The sequence below is a fragment of the Muntiacus reevesi genome, chromosome 1 (assembly GCF_963930625.1).
Source record: "Muntiacus reevesi chromosome 1, mMunRee1.1, whole genome shotgun sequence".
In the NCBI taxonomy this organism is placed as follows: domain Eukaryota; kingdom Metazoa; phylum Chordata; class Mammalia; order Artiodactyla; family Cervidae; genus Muntiacus; species Muntiacus reevesi.
The window spans coordinates 181,879,638-181,897,394 of NC_089249.1; the positions used below are offsets into that span (position 1 = coordinate 181,879,638).

The 17,757-nt window shown below is 58.1% G+C and overlaps 3 protein-coding genes across 10 annotated transcripts; 2 read left to right on the forward strand and 1 right to left on the reverse strand.

The window, feature by feature from the left end:
- Positions 1-748: 748 nt before the first annotated feature.
- GUK1 (guanylate kinase 1) lies at positions 749-10,888 on the reverse strand. Of its 7 annotated transcripts, none has more exons than XM_065917296.1 (8): positions 10,413-10,501; positions 7,552-7,760; positions 3,400-3,513; positions 3,125-3,166; positions 2,920-3,016; positions 1,616-1,754; positions 1,457-1,541; positions 749-1,054 (listed from the first exon to the last, which is right to left on the reverse strand). In XM_065917296.1, exons 3-8 carry the CDS (start codon positions 3,509-3,511, stop codon positions 753-755), a joined length of 777 nt encoding a protein of 258 aa, XP_065773368.1. In that variant the 5' UTR covers positions 3,512-3,513; positions 7,552-7,760; positions 10,413-10,501; the 3' UTR covers positions 749-752. The 7 variants fall into 7 exon arrangements, with proteins under 7 accessions (XP_065773368.1, XP_065773367.1, XP_065773366.1 ...); XM_065917301.1 differs by lacking the exon at positions 7,552-7,760 and adding an exon at positions 1,188-1,273 and having other exon boundaries at positions 873-1,054; positions 10,413-10,559; XM_065917295.1 differs by lacking the exons at positions 7,552-7,760; positions 10,413-10,501 and adding an exon at positions 10,739-10,888.
- MRPL55 (mitochondrial ribosomal protein L55) lies at positions 10,576-14,513 on the forward strand. Of its 2 annotated transcripts, none has more exons than XM_065917303.1 (4): positions 10,576-10,808; positions 11,527-11,613; positions 13,640-13,844; positions 14,245-14,513. In XM_065917303.1, exons 2-4 carry the CDS (start codon positions 11,546-11,548, stop codon positions 14,392-14,394), a joined length of 423 nt encoding a protein of 140 aa, XP_065773375.1. In that variant the 5' UTR covers positions 10,576-10,808; positions 11,527-11,545; the 3' UTR covers positions 14,395-14,513. The 2 variants fall into 2 exon arrangements, with proteins under 2 accessions (XP_065773375.1, XP_065773374.1); XM_065917302.1 differs by having other exon boundaries at positions 10,577-10,808; positions 11,524-11,613.
- Positions 14,514-15,155: 642 nt separating this feature from the next.
- Positions 15,156-17,448, forward strand: C1H1orf35 (chromosome 1 C1orf35 homolog). Its single transcript, XM_065917293.1, has 8 exons — positions 15,156-15,369; positions 15,459-15,609; positions 15,772-15,817; positions 15,904-15,983; positions 16,193-16,265; positions 16,442-16,527; positions 16,945-17,067; positions 17,152-17,448. Exons 1-8 carry the CDS (start codon positions 15,276-15,278, stop codon positions 17,204-17,206), a joined length of 708 nt encoding a protein of 235 aa, XP_065773365.1. The 5' UTR covers positions 15,156-15,275; the 3' UTR covers positions 17,207-17,448.
- Positions 17,449-17,757: the final 309 nt, after the last annotated feature.

Consider the following 17,757-nt stretch of genomic DNA (forward strand, 5'->3'; position numbering starts at 1 on the left):
GGCCTGGAGGCTGTGTAGCACCCCTCTGCCTGCCCTCCAGGGTCCAGGCCCAGCTCTCGCCTGCCCTGTCTATCCGGGCTTAGGGATGAAGCCCAGCCTCTCTGTTCCTGCACGGGCTGCCTGCCTCCTCCCAGCCTGCATCTACCACGTCTGGGTTCCAGGGCAGGAACATGGCCTGGACGTGGACCAGGGCCCAGGCAAGCACCTCCTGTGTCTAGTACTGATCCAGCCCAGCTGCCCTGACTCGAGACGGGCAGCTTCTCAAGGCATCTTCTGAGACTCCAGGGCCCGGAACCCCAACAGAGGCCCCCAGGCGTTCTCCCCGGGCGGGCCTCTCTGGGGCCTGCCAGATCCCCAGGGGGCCGTGCACAAGGCACACTGAGGCAGGAGTCTCCTCTCCAGGTAGGCAGTGTCTGTCCCTCTGCCACTCTCAGTCCAGGTCAGGTCAGGAGGAGTGCTTTGAGAAGGATGAGCCCCAGGACCTTCTGACCCCAGCCTCGATGGCAACTCAGACAGACAGTGGGAAATGAGGTCCTGCACCCACCTGGTGGGAGTCCTGGGCAAGCAGTGTGCGGCAGCTCAGGAGCAGCCTCTCTGGGGGCCGGCAGCCCACAGCAGCAGGTGTGAGGAGGCTGCTGCCCTCTGGGGGTGGCCGGTCAGAGCGTGACTGTCCAGACTGGGGATGGGGTGGCTCTGGAATGGTGTACTGTGGACCCACCCACCCAGGGCCATGATCCAAGGGCTCAAGAACACTAACCCAGCAGTTCTTTATTTGGATGTTGGCCTGGCTTCCACAGGTAAGGGGTTGACAGGGCATGGTGGGGAGGAAGCCTAGAAATGGATGTGGGGAGTGGGGGTAAGAGACAAGGTCCTCCAACCACGGTGGGGGGTGAGGGAAGATGGGCAGCACCCCAATCTCTGGGTGTCAGCTGAGGTGAGCAGAGCCACTGCCAGGAGACTCTGGCCCATTGGCGTGAGCGCCAGGCCCTAGGCCCCACCTGAGAGGACACAGCTGGCATCAGGACTGACCAGTTGCTTGTGCCTTCTTTATTTCCTGCCAGAGAGAAAGACAGGCTGAGGAAAGGAAGATCTCGCCCAGGGCCTGGGGCCACCATATCACCTGTCCCAGCCTGCTTTACCCGTTTGGCACACAGATGTCTGAGGCCCCAGCTCCACCCCCAGCCCACCTCGGAGAGCGCCTCCTTCAGGGCCCAGTAGGCCTTGTCCAGACTGTCGTTGACGATGATCAGGTCAAACAGGCCGGGCTCCTTGCCTGAGGGTGGGGGCAGGGTCAGCGGAATCTCTGGGAACGGAGGGGGTTCTGGGGACCCTTCACAGGGACCACGGGGCTGGGTGACCGCTCCAGCCCTCCGCTACCCCGTGGTGGGGGGCACTGGTCTCCTGTGGGGTGTGGGGAGGGTCTAGGGGAGACAGAGTGACAGGCGCCCTCACTCACTGCTCTCCATATCAGCCCGGGCCGCCGCCAGACGCTTGGCCAGGCTCTCCTCTGTCTCTGTGTTCCGCTGTCGCAGCCGCTGCTCCTGAGACAGAGCACGAGGTCAGAAGGTCCAAGCACCCAGGGCTGCCCCCCCACGCCCTCCCCTTCAGCCCCCACCAGGACATCCAGTGAGGGCGGCTGCACGAAGATGTAGATGGGCCGCAGGTCGGTCTTCTTGATGTTGCGCACGCCCTGCAGGTCCACGTCCAGCACGCAGATGCGGTTCATGGCCTGCACGGCCCGCACAGCGGCCTTGCTGCAGAATGAGGGGAGGGGAGCCGCTCAGCCGTGGGCGCCCCGGGTCCTAGGAGCCTCCGCGGGACCTCATTACCCGTACCCCGCTCTGGGTCTGTCTGCGGGTGCCAAGGGCCTACTCTAACTGGCATCTGCTCCCCAAGTAACACTTGCATAAGGGGGCCCTCTGCTGGTCCGAGGGTGATGGTAGGGAGTGTGTGTGAAAGGCACTTTGGTAGGAGCAGCACCTTCAGACCCTGGCCCAGAGCCTCTCCCTCTCCTGGCACCTACCCCAGGCCCCACACCACGCCATCACGCCTCCAGAAGCGTCTGCATTACCTTCTGGCTTGTGTCCCCAGGCTGCCAATGGCAAACCCCCTGCCACGTCCTGCATGTGACGGCCCTGTGTGGGGAGGGATGCTCTGGCCCCCACTGCGCTGCAGGACACACCCCTGGGCTTTCTCGTCTCCTGGCTGCCCTCTGCAGGCCTTGGCCCCCCACCCGGGGGTCACCAAGGACCATGTGCTCCTCACCCGTGGGGGGACTGCCCCTCAGTGCGTCCTGTGTGTCTCAACAGGGGTCAAATGACCCCGCTCAGGGGCCCACCGCGCTGCCCATCTACACCTGGGGCAGAGGACAATGGGTCCCATGCGGTGCCCCCTTCGCCCAGCCAGGCTGCTTGGGGATCCGCTGTGCACAGAGGCAGGCCTGGGCCTGCCTGCCTGAGTCAGGACACTGCTCCCGGGCCTTGTGAGTCAGATGGCAGGAGCCAGCAGAGACCCTGCTCTGGTTGGTTGTTAGGGTGGGAGGGGGGCAGCTGCTGTTTTGCCAGGGACCCTTCTCCAGTCGCCCTACTGACTGGAGGCGAGGGGCCACACGAAACCTGCAGACCTAGGTCCCCTGAGTCCTCACTGCCTGGCCCACTGTTCCCACAGCAGCCTGGCCAGGGGGACACAAGTGGGGCTGGGCCCAGAGCAGGCAGCCTGGAGATTTCTGACTCACGCTCCATCGTGACCTTTAGAGGGCTGAGTCCTTGGCCTCAAGTGCCCAGACAGCCGGCAGAGAGAACACCCCAACCTCACCCCAAGGGGAGACCCCCCCAGGGCTTACAGACACCCCCTGCCTGGGTCACGCACTCTCAGTCTCTGGGGCAATGAGAGGAAGGGAAGGCCCAGAGCACGGCCCACCTGGTCCCATACAAGTTCCCTGAGAACTCGGCGTGCTCAATGAAGTCTCCGGCAGCAATGTCGCGCTGCATCACCTCCCTGGTCACAAAGTAGTAATCTGCAAGGAGAAGGCGCAGACGGGGAGACAGCCCTCAGGCATCACTCTGACGAGTGTCGGTCTGCTCGAGTCTTGTGCCGGAGCACAGGGGCAGCTGGCCAAGCTCACCTTTGCCGTTCTCCTCTCCTGGCCTCGGGTCCCTTGTCGTGTCTAGGAATAAGTACCAGTGACGGCCTTGGGACACCTGGAACGTCACACATCCCATCCCCAGGGCCTGCCCCACGGTCTGGCTCCGCCCATCCGGAGGTGTGGGAAGGGAGGCTACAGGCTAGGGTCGGCAGTGCGGGGCTTCTGCCCCACTGTGTGGGCAGTGCTTCAGGGCACGTTAGCAAGGGTCTTGCCCCCAGCTTCTTCAGGACCCTCCCCACCTCCCCGGGCCTCACGGGACACGCTGAAGCCAAAGATGCTGCCATGTTCCTGGAGGAGTCTCTTCAGCAGGGTGCTCTTCCCAGCCCCTGAGGGTCCGCTCAGGACAACGGGCCTTGGTCCTGACATCCCTGTGCGGGTAGGGGGAGATGCAAGTCTCAGCAGGGCCTTGCTCCCTGCAGCATGGAGGTGCGTATGCTGCTGCGCATGGCGGTGGCTGCAGTGCCAAGTGAATTCAGCCCAGCAAGGAGGCAGAGCCGGGGTGCAGTCACGCAGAGCCATGCTTAAACCCGCCTGTGCTTCCCTCTGGGTGGTAACATATGCACCAACCGCAGACGCCCACTACTGGCCTACCTCTCAAGGAGCCTGGACTTTGGCTCCTGGGAGGGGCACATCCAGGTCCCAATTCCTGTGTCTCCTGGCACCACACCTCAGAGGTGTCCCTGGTCAAGGTCAGTGGAACCCAAGGTCTGCCCCGGGTAACTTCCATTGAAAAGCGAGGGGCTAATCCCAGGGTCCCTGACTCCCTCTGTGACACCTGGGCCTCAGGAAGCCAGCTAGAGAGCAGGGCATCACCCTCACAGGTGAGAACACCGAGGGCAGGGAGAGTGGAAAAGGTCTGGAGGCATCAGCTTAGCCTGCTCTATGCCCACTGGACCACCCTGCACCCCTCATATAGGACCTACCTTCTGAGCAGCCTCTGTGTTCAGCTTGGGGCTGCACTGGATGAGCTAAGAGAGTGGTAATCCTTGCCTGCTCCCCACTGTCTGAGCACTAAATCCCTCCCAGAGAAGCCAGCACCACCTGCTCAGCAGAGGGGAACGCTGCTCCTCACCCGAGAAGTGCACCTGCCTTCCCCGCCACGTGACGAGACGGGCCGAGGAAGGCTAGGTACACTGGGAGATCAGAAGACAGGAATCAAGGCTGGCGCTAAGCTAAGGGGCTGGGAGGCTACGCACAGCCCCAGAGGGAGGCAGAGCCCAGAAGGGCGAGTGATGGGCTGGCCTGCCCCTGCAGTGCTCTCTGTGTGGGGGTCCCCAAGAAGCAGTGGTGGCCGGGAGGAACAGGCTGTGTGGGCAGCTCTCCAGCAGGGCCCCTGGTGGGCACTGCTTTCCTAATCTGCAATGTAGGCCAACTTGAGTAATCTGGCTAAAGCATAGCTATTCTGGGACCATCAGGCTGCACGCAAATGCCCTAAAGAAGGACTTGGGAATCAAGACATGACCACCTGCTGAAGAGACGGAAGAAATGCATCCAGAGGAGCTCATCAGTGCTCTGCCATTTCTAAGTGACCAGCTCTCAGCTCCTTCGTCTCGTCCACGTTTCCCATCAGAATAGTGAAAGTGAAGCTGCTCGGTCATGCTCGACTCTGCGACCCCGTGGACTGCAGCCCACCAGGCTCCTCCATCCACGGGGTTTTCCAGGCAAGAATACTGGAGTGGGTTGCCATCTCCTTCTCCAGGGGATCTTCCTGACCTGGGGTTGAACCCGTATCTCCCGCACTGCAGGCAGACTCTTTACCATCTGAGCCACCAGGGAAGCCCAATAGTGCACTGTTTTAAAATAGCAAGCCCCACTGACTCACGACTCCTCTCTGGGGTCCTGATTTTCCCACCCAGACACAGCGCCACCATACAAATGCCTACACATTTGTGTGTCTGACTTCAAGCCCACTGCTGTTGCCTGCCCAGGAGAGCACAGTCCCCTTGCTACCCTAAGGACTGGTGCAAGGGAAGGTCTTACTTCTGCCTCACACTGCCCTTCATAAATCCCTTCCTTTGCAGAACGAGCATCCTGTGGGCAGCCCAGCCCACCCCCCTGGGTCTGTCCTGACTTTCTAGATGCTGAGTGACCAGGGTGCTGGGCGAGTTATGGGGGAGGGATATCGGAGGGCAGAGGAGATACTGGGGGTCACTAGGTCCCCGAGCAAGGCTGCTGCTTCTGGAAGGGCCCTGGAAAGGGAGTACGGAGGCTGGGGTCTGTCACCCACTGCCTGGCCTCTGGATTGCGCCGAGTCACCACTGCACACATGTCCCTGCCAACCTCGCAAGCAGGGGCAGCTGTGGCCGTTCAGCATCCTCGGTCCTCCCAGGCCCCAGCAGCACACTGGCACCACAGGAATGTGAGTTTCTCCATGGCAGGGGTACCACCAAAATGGATACATGCCAGTTCTCACAAGAGATGGACCAGAAAGCCTCCCTGGGCCTTGCTTGCAGCAACAAACTCTCCACTCAGAGGATGCAGATGGCACCTTCCAGACCCAACTTGGGGCATCCATCTCCAGGGAGGGGAGAATCCATCTCACCTGCCTCTGAAGATTCCCCTCAGGAACACTGCTCCTTTCCACACGCCCAATCTGGGCAGTTACCCCACCCTCACATCCCATAGCCTGCAACTACAAGCCTGCCAGCAACACCCAGAGGCTGTGCCTAACTGCTCTGTGCTTGCAGCCTGGCACACAGGTCCCCTCACACACTCCCCTGGCAGCTCTGCTTCCTATGCACGCAGCCACGGCTACACGTTGTGGTCATAAGCTCTAACATCTGAACACTGGAAAACGACACAGGGAAGACATGTCTTCAGTCAGGACCAATTACTGCACACGGAAGTCCCAGCGCCTAAAACCCTCATGGGTCATGTCGTGCACAAGTCTTACTCATCGTCTCACCTTGAAACACTGGTTTCCATCTGGCTTTATACCCCATGTGGGAACTCTGGGGGCAAGGACACAGCCCCTGCATCCCACTGAGACCTCCCACCCCCCAGCCCAACCACCACGGGCAGTGAGCAGCAGGCACGTATGCACACATGGGGGACTGGCTGGCGGCTGCTGCACTCACTGCCTGCGTGGGTCATCACTGCACCCTGCCACCTACCCCTGAGGGTATCCTCCCAACTTCCCCCCGCCCCAAAGCCCAGGCCCCAGGCCTCCTCAGAGCTGTCACCCCTGCTGCTCTTCTTCAAAGGAACACTACTGGTGACCAGGGGAGAGGGAACCCACCGAGCACCACGCCTCGAGGGGAGTGGGATCTAGCTGGCCGAGCTCATGTGTGCATCCATGCAGAGGCTTTCCTCTTGTGAGGTCCCTCCCTGAGGCTGTCTCCTTTCACCAGAGGTTCGAACCACACAGACCACACCGGAGTGGCCGAGCCCTGCAGAAGGACCCGGGGGCCGCTGAGCGCTGGGCCCCGCCCAGTGACCGTGGTGACAGGAGCGCTCACGAAAGCCCCTTCGACAGGAGCGAGCTCAGCGTGGGGCTGAGCTCAGGCCTCTCAGTCCCAGTGACCAAGGGCACCAGACCCCGAGACTGATTCTGGCCCCATCTCCTGGCAGAACCGATGGCAGTTAGGGACGTTCTGTAGCCTCTACGCCTCGACTGTTTCACAACTGCAAACTCCAGCTTCCTGGCAAGATACTGGAAATTTTCACAAGGACACCAATAAGGATGAGGGATGCAATTTCTGAAAGAATTGCTGGTACAAGCTTGTGTGTTCTGGAATGCTCTGTTAGAACCCTTCACAAGGAGCTCCTCAGGCAACCCTGGGAGGTCTGCCTTGAGAAGCATTCCCTGCCCTCCCTTCTGCTTCCACCTGATTTCCCGTCCTGTCCCAAGGGCTGGGCATGGCCACCACCTCTCTCCTGAGAACCTAAGACAAGGTACAACCCTCTGGGGACACAGAGAAGGGACAGTCAGACCCCATTAGCACTCTTGTAAAACACTAGACCTGTGTTGATCTGGGTCAGGATGGCTGATCACGCCCCACCCCCCAAACAGGCTGTGTGGGACAGAACTACTCTGGCCTTCGCCTCAGGGGCTCCATGTGTGGGATACGTCCTGGCACAGTGACCTTCAGAAACCAGTTAACCTTCAAGAACCTGATTTGCAGTGGGAGAGCCAGCAGTTTCCTTCTTACTTCTCTTGGTTTCCTTCTTACTTCTCCTCTCGGAAGGGTGGGACCACGCCTTGCATGGAGGAAGCCTGGCCCTCTCAGGGAAGAGGCGGCTTCCTTCTTACTTTCTCTTACAGCTGGGTGGGACCACGCCTTGTATGGAGGAAGCCTGGCCCTCTCAGGGAAGAGGTTTCCTTCTTACTTCCTCTTACAGTAGGGTGGGACCACGCCTTGCATGGAGGAAGCCTGGCCCTCTCAGGGAAGAGGTTTCCTTCTTACTTCCTCTTACAGTAGGGTGGGACCACGCCTTGCATGGAGGAAGCCTGGCCCTCTCAGGGAAGAAGCAGCTGCACTGTGGCAAGAGGCGCACAGTGGGGAGGACGTGGGCCCGTCACGGCACTACACAGGCAACACAGCGGCATCTGGGTCTCTCTCCATCAGCGAGAAGAACCGAGAGTCAGTCTTCCATGAGAGCCTCAGTTCTAGCCCTAAGGGAAGGCAGAGGGAGCATGAGAGGAAAGGGGTCCAGGACATACAAACCATGGAGCCTGAAGCAGCCCGACCCCTTCTGGGTGGAGCAGGTTCACTCTCACAGAGGGGAAGAAAGGACCAGCCAGGGACCAGGGAGAATCCAGGCCCAGCACACACAGGATCAGAGAGGGGCCTAGAGCACTGGGCTGGGCACACCTAGGGTCAGAGGAGGGCCCAGAAGGGAAAGAGGCTGGCGCACAGCTCCGGCCGGGGGTCAGAGCCTGCCTGCAGGGCCCCGCTGCCACACCAGGGCCCCAGCAGCTCACCCTCTGCGCCTTCCCTTTTCCCCTTAAGGACTGGGGTCACCTCCTTCCACCCCAACCACACTGTAATACCTTCCTTCCTGTTCTTCCTCAAATTCTCTGAACATGTTTCTTGAGTTATGCTAAATGCGATGCAAACGATAGAAAGTAACAGTTCAGACCTTTAAAAAAAAATCTGGGTATGGCTGAAGAAAAATGTACAATTTCAGAACTCCCAGAATCTACTTACTACTCAAAGAAACTTCTGATTTTCCCAGTTCCAGACTAAGGTCGGGTCAATGTGTTCTCAGACTCTAAAGGAAAGCCCAGGCAAACTACACCTGTCACAGGTGTGGCACCAACTCAGATTACAAGCTGGCCTGGTGTGTGCAGGCAAGTGTGTGAATCCTTACAAGAAAAGAACAGAGTGAGAGCTCACGTGGCGGGAAATTCAACTTGTTAATGATCAGACCGGAGGCCACACCCACCCCATATTCCTCTCAGTGGCAACAGTTTTCCTGGGTCACTCACAAGGCATATGGGCTTCCCTGGTGGCTCAGACAATTACCAATCTGCCTGCAATACAGGAGACCCAAGTTCGATCCCTGGGTGGGGAAGATCACCTGGAGGAGGAAATGGCAACCCACTCCAGTATTCTTGCCCAAAGAATTCTACGGACAGAGGAGCCTGTTGAACTACAGTCTGTGGGGTCACAAAGAGTTGCACATGACTGAGCGACTCATACACTTCACAAGTCATGGTCTGGGGGAGGCGAATGACAGAAAAGCCCACATTTGGGCAGGCACGCCACCAAGGGGCACGGGACTCATGCATGAGGGACAGCCGTGAAAAGCGCATCCTGGCTTCCTCCTCCTGTCCTGCTTGGCCCTGCCTCACACTGGCCAGCCATCCCCCACCCCATGCTGCTGCTGCTGCTGCTGCTGCTGCTGCTAAGTCGCTTCAGTCGTGTCCAACTCTGTGTGACCCCATAGACGGCAGCCCACCAGGCTCCCCCGTCCCTGGGAGTTTCCAGGCAAGAGCACTGGAGTGGGTTGTCATTTCCTTCTCCAATGCATGAAAGTGAAGTCACTCAGTCGTGTCCAAATCTTAGCTACCCCATGGACTGCAGCCTACCAGACTCCTCCGTCTTTGAGATTTTCCAGGCAAGAGTACTGGAGTGGGTTGCCATTGCCTTCTCCACCCACCCCTATGAAAGGCAGTCAAAACAAGCGAGGTGGCATACCTCACTGCTCCTCCTCAAACGAGCACCTGGGTAAAGGAGGCTTATTCCCCTTCACTGCTTCCAAAAGAATGTCTAAAAAAAGCAGATAAGCAGCTCCAGCAACGGAGACTTGCCATGTCTTGTCCCCAGGGACGCTGAACCCCAACTACCATCCCCATGTCACGTCAGGAAGGCCTGCCACCAACAACCTGCTCCCGTGTAGAAGTGCCCAAATCTGCAATGTCCAACAGTGCTAGGCTGGGGGGCTGGCCAAGAAACTGCGGCAGTCCCAGGGGCCCTCCTGTCTGGGAGTCCTTGGAGCAGTCAGCTGTGCCCACTAGGACCCGGCCCTGGGTTTGCAATCTCCGGTGGGAACCAAACAGTGCCAGAGCTGGACTACTGGGAGGGGTTTCCCTTAAATGCGGCGTAGACTACATATTTCTACAGGCCAGGTGAGCTAACCGGGACTTTGGTGACTCTGCCATACCTGGGGCAACCTAAGGGCCTTCAAAACCCTGATCTCCCAGGGTTTTTCGCTCTGTTCTGTGGCCCACCTTGGAGAAGGGTGTCAAGTGGCTTTCCCTCTTTGCCCCTCCGCATCCTGCAGGGTCCACAAGGCGTCCAGCATGAAGTTCTCAGATTGCAGGGGTTTTACAAACTGTTTGGAGCTTCCAATATCAGAATGATTTCCTCTTATATTTTGAGGACTGATACAGGGGAACCAGTTTTTAAATTTTCCAAGTAAAAATAATAACTACCAAAGGCAATTCTAACACAGAGACACACTGGATAAAACTTCAAAGTGAAGGGAAGCCTCCCTGAATTTAACTCCATGAAAAGACTACCTTGTTCTTGTCTCCCCCCGCTCTACTTATGCTGAAACAGAGCTCTGGGAACCACTGAGGGACGCCGAGGGCAGTTTCGGTGGCTAACGAAATGACAGAATTCACGAGCACAACCCCACGAGTCCCTGAAGGAGGCCCACGACACCCGCGCTCAGCACGGGCTCCGGTGGCGCCTCGCACGCGAGTAGCGGCGGTCCCCGCCTCTCTGCCGCGGATTCAGACCGTGACACACGGGCCTGGATCCTTCTGGGGTCTGCGCGCGCCCAGAACTCCGTCCCGCTGTGAGGGGCCGCCACTCACCGTCCGAGGGGGCCCGGCCAAGGGCGGCCGCTGCCAGCCCGGCCAGCGGGCGCCGCAGCATGAAGGGCCGCAGTCGCCGCCACCCGGGCGGACATACGTCATATCGTCGCGCCGCGCCGCGCCGGCCTCTCTCCGCCCCTCAGAGGCGTACGTCACCGCCGCGCCAGACCCGCCTGAGCCAGCGGGCAAGTAAGTCAGAGCGGCGACGGTCTCGCCGCGCCTTGGAAGGCTGTAGGTCACCGCCGCGAGACCCTTCGCCCGCGGATGACGTCGGGGCGAAGCCACACGAGGAGTGAAAACTGAGTTTACCTTGACTGTGTACTCACCTCTGGCCAGCCCCGCACCCGTTGGCCTGTGGCGGCCGAGCCGCTGGTCCTCGAGGCCGCTCCGGAGCCGGTGAGGGTGGCAAGTTGGTGCCAGAAAGGCGCCGCGTCGCGCGGGCTTTGAGGGCTTCCTTCAAAGGAGGGTTCGGGCCCTGCCGCTAGCTGCCCTTGAGGGTATCACTTGGGAGGTTTATAGCTTTGCGGTTTCCTGTTGAGTCATCTCCTAAGGCGGAAGGAGGCCTGCAGGGAAAATATAGCAAGGCAAACCTGTTTATCTCGACAGGGAGGGCTCTTTTCCTGGGGTCTTAATGTTTGAGACATCAGGTATACGACATTTGAAGCAACTGGTTTATCACCGCGGAAACCTCAGTTTCCCTGGGAGTCAGGGTTTAGTAAGCTGCGGCTGCTCTTTGGTAATCCTCACCTCGCTGGATTTTGTGAGAATGAAATGACCTTGGAAAACAGGTATAAGCTAGTTGTCACCGTTTACATTGCATTCCATCCTCAGAGTGACTTGTAACCCACCAGAATAGGCTCAGGCCCTGCTGCAGACAGTTTATTGAGTCAAAGTTTTTGGGAGTAGAACTGAGGCATCTGCAGATCAGAGACGTTCCACAGATAATTCTAATGCCAGGTGAGGGCTGAAAGCCTCATAGATTGTTTGGGCAACGCTTGCACTGACCTGCTAAAGTCTGTCTGAGATGGCTTTGTTCCTGCCTAGGATTTGTTGAGAACCGATTAGGTGGAAAATCCTGTCTTTTAAAAAGATCTTTTATTTCCTTGCCTAGCAGTTGCATACTGGACCAGTGAATGACCCTAGGCCTTTACGTGCAGCAGGGGCTCTCAGGAGGAATGGCGGCCCAGGGCAGCCTGCTTCGGTAAGCATGGACTTCCAGGCCCTTTGGGACTCCTATAATGGGGCCACCGGAAGAATCCCGACTCAACAGCCTTAGGCTTTGCAGCCTTAGTAAAGTCTCCAGAGCCAGCGTGTTTTATCTGGAGAAGTACATACAAGTACATATTTGTGGGGGTTTCCCTGGTGGCTCAGTCAGTAAAGAATCTGCTTGCAGTGCAGGAGACCCAGGTTTGATTGCTGGGTCAGGAAGATTCCTTGGAGAAGGAAATAGCAACCCACTCCAGTATTCTTGCCTGAGAAATCCCATGGACAGAGGAGTCTGGCCACTATAGTTCCTGGGGTGACAAGAGTTGGACATGACTTAGCGACTAAATCACCACCACTACATATGTATGGACACCTTAACCGTGTTGAAGGAGGAATGGAAGTGACTTGTGAGTACCTGGCACCAAACAGATGTGGTGGTGGCCACTGTCCTATTCAGAGCCTGCAGGCCACCCCTGGAGAAGACCATGGCCTTCCTGCTCTTCCCACCAGAACTGCCTCCCCATCTGCATTTTCCTCTCTTCCCCTGATCTCCCCAAGTGAGTGCTGATGGAGGAGAGAATGAATGCAGGCTTTAAATTGTTTCTGTGGAACCTAGGAAGAGGGATTGTTGCACTTGAGCTGTGGGTTAGTATGAAGATGGGGAAGGGACTTGGTTGCAAAATTTCCAGGAGGGCCCTTGTGCTGGAAAAGGTTCATGTTGAAACTGAAGCTACTGTCCTGGTGGGAAAGCATTCACTCTTTCCCCTCAAGGGTTGGTTCCAGCCCCTTCCAGGAGCCTCCTGAATCACCAACCCCAGATTGTCTGGAGTGGCTGTGCCCTGAGCTCCGTGGTATTGCTTAGGTACAGGCCCTGCCCAACTCACTGTGGGTTCCTCTGGTGCTGGAGTTCACCCACTTCTTTCTCCAGTCTTGTACTTCTGGAGGATTTTGCCAAAATTTACTGAGCACTCAGCTAGGGAGAGTCTGGGGCTTCATAGCAAGTAAGATGCAGTTCTCTCACCCCAGGCCATCAGACTAGTGGAAGAAATGGGCTATCAGTCTGAGGTGTCAGCTGGAAATTGCAGCGGGGTGGCAGGAACCACAACGAAAGCAGAGGCTGCCATTCTCTGGCTGTGCATGGCCTGTGGCTGCTTTGTGGAGAGAGAAGTCCTGAAAGTCTGGTGGGAGCTACTGAATTGATGTGAATATCAGGAAACAGATTGACTGAGGCACAGTCTGTGGTTTGGAATTCAAGTTTGTATGAAAGCAGGCTGGAAGGGACTCTGTGTGGGGGGCGGTGTCACAGGGCAAGGTTAGGACGGGGAAATCCAGGTCCTGAGTGGATGAGAGAAATGTGCCTTCATGTAAGCTGGGTTGAGTGGGGCGTGAACAGGCCCTATTCTGTCACCTTAGAGCATGCGCTCTGCTGTGTGCCCATCACACTCAGAAGCCAAGTGGACCAAGTGTCTCAGTCAGCTTGGGCTGATCTAGCAGAACATCACAGACCAGGCAGCTTATGAAAACTGGAAGTCTGAGATTAGGGTGCCAGCAGGATTCTGATGAACCAGGTTCTTGGTTCAGAGATGGCTGCCTTTGGTGGTGTTCTCGTCTGGTGCAGAGAGTTAGCTCTCTGGTCTCTTCTTATAAGGGTACCAGTCATACTGTGGGGACCCCGCCATCATCTAACCCTAATCACCATCCAGAGGTGCCACCTCCTGACACCATCTCACTGGGGTTAGGGCTTCAACGTGTGAATGGGGACGGGGTGGACTCAAATGGCCAGTTCACAACACCAGGTTTGCAGTCCCCTGGACGTCAGCTTCCCATTCAGTGCTATAGTCTAGCACCCTAGCCATGGGGTCAGGCCTCACTAGAGACCCACCAGGTTTCTGGATGTGGAGTGGAGCTGCTCTGACCACATCCTGCCCTGGTGCACGTTGCTGTGTGCCCCCTTAGGAGCTGGGCTGCGTGGCCAATCTGATCCTGGCACCAGCCACTGACCAGCATGTGTGTGTCTGCAGCCTGCTCTGGCAGCATGGGATGACAAGGGCTGCCCCTGAGAGCTGCCGCCACCTGTATATGTCCTCTTGGCGGGCTGATTGCAACAGAGCCTCACTCACTCGAGTGCACCGGCAGACCTACGCACGCCTCTACCCTGTTCTCCTGGTCAAGCAGGATGGTTCCACCATCCACATCCGCTATCCGGAACCTCGTCGGATGCTCACAGTAAGCTTCCTTCCCTGACACTCCCTAGGATCAGGTCCTGGGGGACCTAGCCTGTAGAAACTACTCCTCCAGGAGCTCATGGGCTTAGAACCCACCATCGCTGGGCTAGGAGGGGAGTGAATTAGGTCAGAATTTTTGGTTGAGGAGAGGGCAGGAAGTGACCTGCAGTGCACTCCACAGACCAAGGTAAGAAAGCAGTGAGCTGTATGGTTGAAAAAAATGGCAAGTCTTGGGAAAACAAGAAGAGAAGGTTGAAAAAAAAGTTTTGAAGGGAGAGAAAACCCATAGAACACATAAAACCTAAACTACGTGGTAGATGATAACAAGGTGAAGTGGAGACTCTGGAGAACATCCTGGTACCCTGCACCTGAGCCATGTACATACCCCGTTCTCCCCACAGATGCCTGTGGACCTGGACTCCTTGTCCCCAGAGGAGAGGCGTGCACGATTGCGAAAACGAGAGGGCCAGCTCAGAGAGAAGGAGGAGGAGCCAGAGCTTGGTGACGACTTTGATGTGGAGCGGTACAAGCAGTTCTGGACCAAAAAGTGATGGTGCCTGGAAGCTGCTGTGTCCTAGCTGTGAAGCAGGGAGGGGCACGTGTCTGTAAATCATGAGTTGAGGACGCTGTCTCTTGTGAAAAGATCAATACAAAAAGGACATTCAAATAACACTCTTGACACTGTTGTAAATCCCTCAGAAACCCTTACCGTTTCAATTCAGGGGTTGGCTAGTGGAGTGGCATCCCTTCACCCACTAGAATTGTTGTCATTGAGTCTAATCTGGTCTGCTGTGATGATAAACAGAACGCACTTGCCCAACAACTAGCTCGCTTTAGTTCGGATACTGACCCATCAGCAGTGACTGCCAACACCTTGGGGGAGACTGAGGCATTCTCCGCGCTGTCTGGGGGAGTGAACCCAACGAGGTGTGCTTGCCTGCTTCCTCGGAAACTAGACACAGGTGGTCCCCCCGAGGGCGGAGGCTGAGCGTTGCAGGCACGACCTGACCTTGGCCGCTCTCCTGTCTCCCAGGCAGCCTGCTACCTGATAGAAACCTCCATCAGCTATAGTTGGAAACCTTCAGTCGTTCTCTCTCTGGTGCCTACCCCTCCTCCAGCACAGCCCCGGGAACACGGCAGGCAATGGGAACTGTAGCTCTGCGGCGTCACCCACATAATATGATTTATAAAACTGTCGGTCTTGGCAGCGCGATGCTCAGGTACAGCCGCACCTTTCGCAAGTGCAGATGCCGGGTCGCGTCAGTGCGCAGGCGCTCTGGCTAGGATGCCTGGGGCGGGGGAGGGGGACAGTGCGCAAGCGCGTGGGGTTGGCGCGGACGTGACGTCACCGTGTGCGACGTGGGAGTGGGAGCTGGGACCTGTAGGGCCTTGGTACCGGGAATCCCGGGGAGAGGTCCTGCACGTTACCACAATGTTCGGCTCCAGCCGGGGCGGCGTGCGCGGCGGGCAGGACCAGTTCAGCTGGGAGGATGTGAAGACAGACAAGCAGAGGGAGAACTACCTGGGTGAGTGGGGCGCAGGGACCCGGAGCTCGCGGGCTGTGGGTTCGCCGACCCATGGGCCGTGCAGAGGGCTTGGCGCTCTGTTCCCGCAGGCAACTCGCTGATGGCCCCAGTGGGCCGCTGGCAGAAGGGCCGTGACCTTACTTGGTACGCCAAGGGCCGGGCGAACAGCGCTGGACTGAGCCGGGAGCAGGAATTGGCGGCTGTGAGGCAGGCGGAACAGGAGGCGCTCATGGCAGCGCTGTGAGTGTGCCTCGAGAGCTTGAGTGGGGAGGCGGCGGCGGTGGGGTGGGGGTGTTACTTCTGGGTGGGTGCGCGGCGGGGGTGGATGGGACCGCGGCGTGGCTGGGGGAAGAGGCGAGGCGAGGCTCGCCGCTCCCTGAAGCTCACGCGCGGCCCCCGCAGAGGCTACAAGAACGTAAAGAAGCAGCCCACCGGCCTGAGCAAGGAGGTGAGATGGGCTCTTTTGGAGGGTGGGGCTGGGTTGGTGAGGGGGCTGATCCCGCTCTCCAGCGAGCACTGCACTCCCCTCCACAGGACTTTGTCGAAGTTTGTAAGCGGGAAGGTGGTGACCCCGAGAAGGGAGTGGACCGGCTTCTGGGTCTAGGGAGCTCCAGGTGCGGGGCCGGGTGGGGGTGGGGGGGACCTCGGGAGCCCCAGAAATCGCGAGGGTGCGGCTTCTTGGGGCTTGGCACCATCAGCTGCCTAGGTGGAAACCAGTGCGGGTCATCCAGGCCAACCACTTCTCTAGGGAGGCCTGGGGATGGGAGGCGGTCCTCGTCGTGGGGGTGTTTCACCATAGAGTATTTTACCCACGTCCCCGCAGTGGCTCTGTAGGGCGAGTGGCGCTGTCCCGGGAAGACAAAGAGGCCGCTAAGCTGGGGCTTTCGGTATTCACGGTAATTACTCCCAAATATGCTGGATCTCATGGTGGGGTGGGAATGGGTCTGAGCGCCTCTTCCAGTTGAGGGCCACGAGGCAGGCCCTTGGGGAAGCCCTCCCAGCTTCTGGCTGGTTCTCCCTTGTCGGTATGCCGGGGCACCCTGCACGCCCCCAGAGTGGCATTTCTCGGCAGCACCACCGCGTGGAGAGCAGTCGGCCAGGGACCTCCTTGGCTTTGGCCAAGAAGAAGCCTCGGTCAGAGGAGAAGGTGGAGCCGGGGTAAGGGCCCCCAGGGCACAGAACTCCTTTCTCTCAGCATGTTGGCTGCTTCTCCAGTCAGGCTCCCAGCTCCAGCCCCCTTTTTCTTCTGAGGAGCCTTGGGGTGCAGTGAGCCCCAGGGAAGGCTCATGACGGCCCACCAACCCGCAGCAGGGTCAGGGGCACTGGAGTGTCAGCACTTGGCCCCAAGAGTGCAGGGGCATCCCAGTGGGAGGGCTGGAAGCAGCTGAGATTGTCAGGTAGGTGTCCTGCAGACCTTTTGCCATCGTCATAATGTGTCTGTGCCGCTGGCCACACGTGGTACTGAGTTATTCTTAGTGACTTGAGGTTGAAATGGCTACACATGGTCAGCAGCCACTGTGGTCTAGACCCCCAAAGTCCTAGGAGCCTCTAGCACTCACGCGCTCCCCCTTGTAGTCCTGAAAGCCACAGGAAGAGCAGGAAAGAGAAGAAAAAGAAGAGGCACAAGAAAGAGAAGAGGAAGAAAGAAAAGGAGCGTGGGAGAAGGCTGGACTCCTCACTGCCCCCTGCCCCTGTCCAGTAGGTGCAGCTGCCTGGGGGTGGAGATGAGGGCGTGCTTGGCAGGCCGAGCCCCTCACCCCAGGCGTCTCGCGGTCTCCCTAGGCGTGACTCTGACTCCTCAACTTGCTGCAAGAAGCGCAGGCATGACAGCGACTGAGGCCCAGGGGTCTGGAGGACGGGCCTGTGGGGGTTACCCCAGGCTCCCAGAGAGGCTTGCAAGTCCCTCAGTCATGTCCGACTCTGTGACCCCATGGACTGTAGCCCGTCGGGCTCCTCCGTCTATGGAATTCTCCAGGCCAGAATACTGAAGAGGCTTAGTTGTGGCCCAGTATGGCTACTGCTATTTTTCTTTGTATTGACTCACTCTTTGTACTTAAATAAACTTATTTTAAGTGGAAAGTGTCTTATACTAAAAGGAAACTTGCTGTTGTGTCACAACAGAAAGTGATGTGTGAAAATGCAGTAAATCTTGGGAGTTCCAGCAAGGCCGTCTGCAGTCACACTTAGGGGCACTGTCCTTTTGGTGGTCAGCATCCTGGGGTCCCCTGCTGGCCTGGTCCCTGCATCTACTTCAGGTGTACCAAGAGTCCTGGATTATGTGTGGTCGGCAGGGAGGGCAGAGGGACCAAAAGGTGCTCAGCTGCAAGCAGGTGACCATGCGAGAAGGGGGCAGTCTGGGCTGGTAGATCATGGGGACGTGGACTTCCT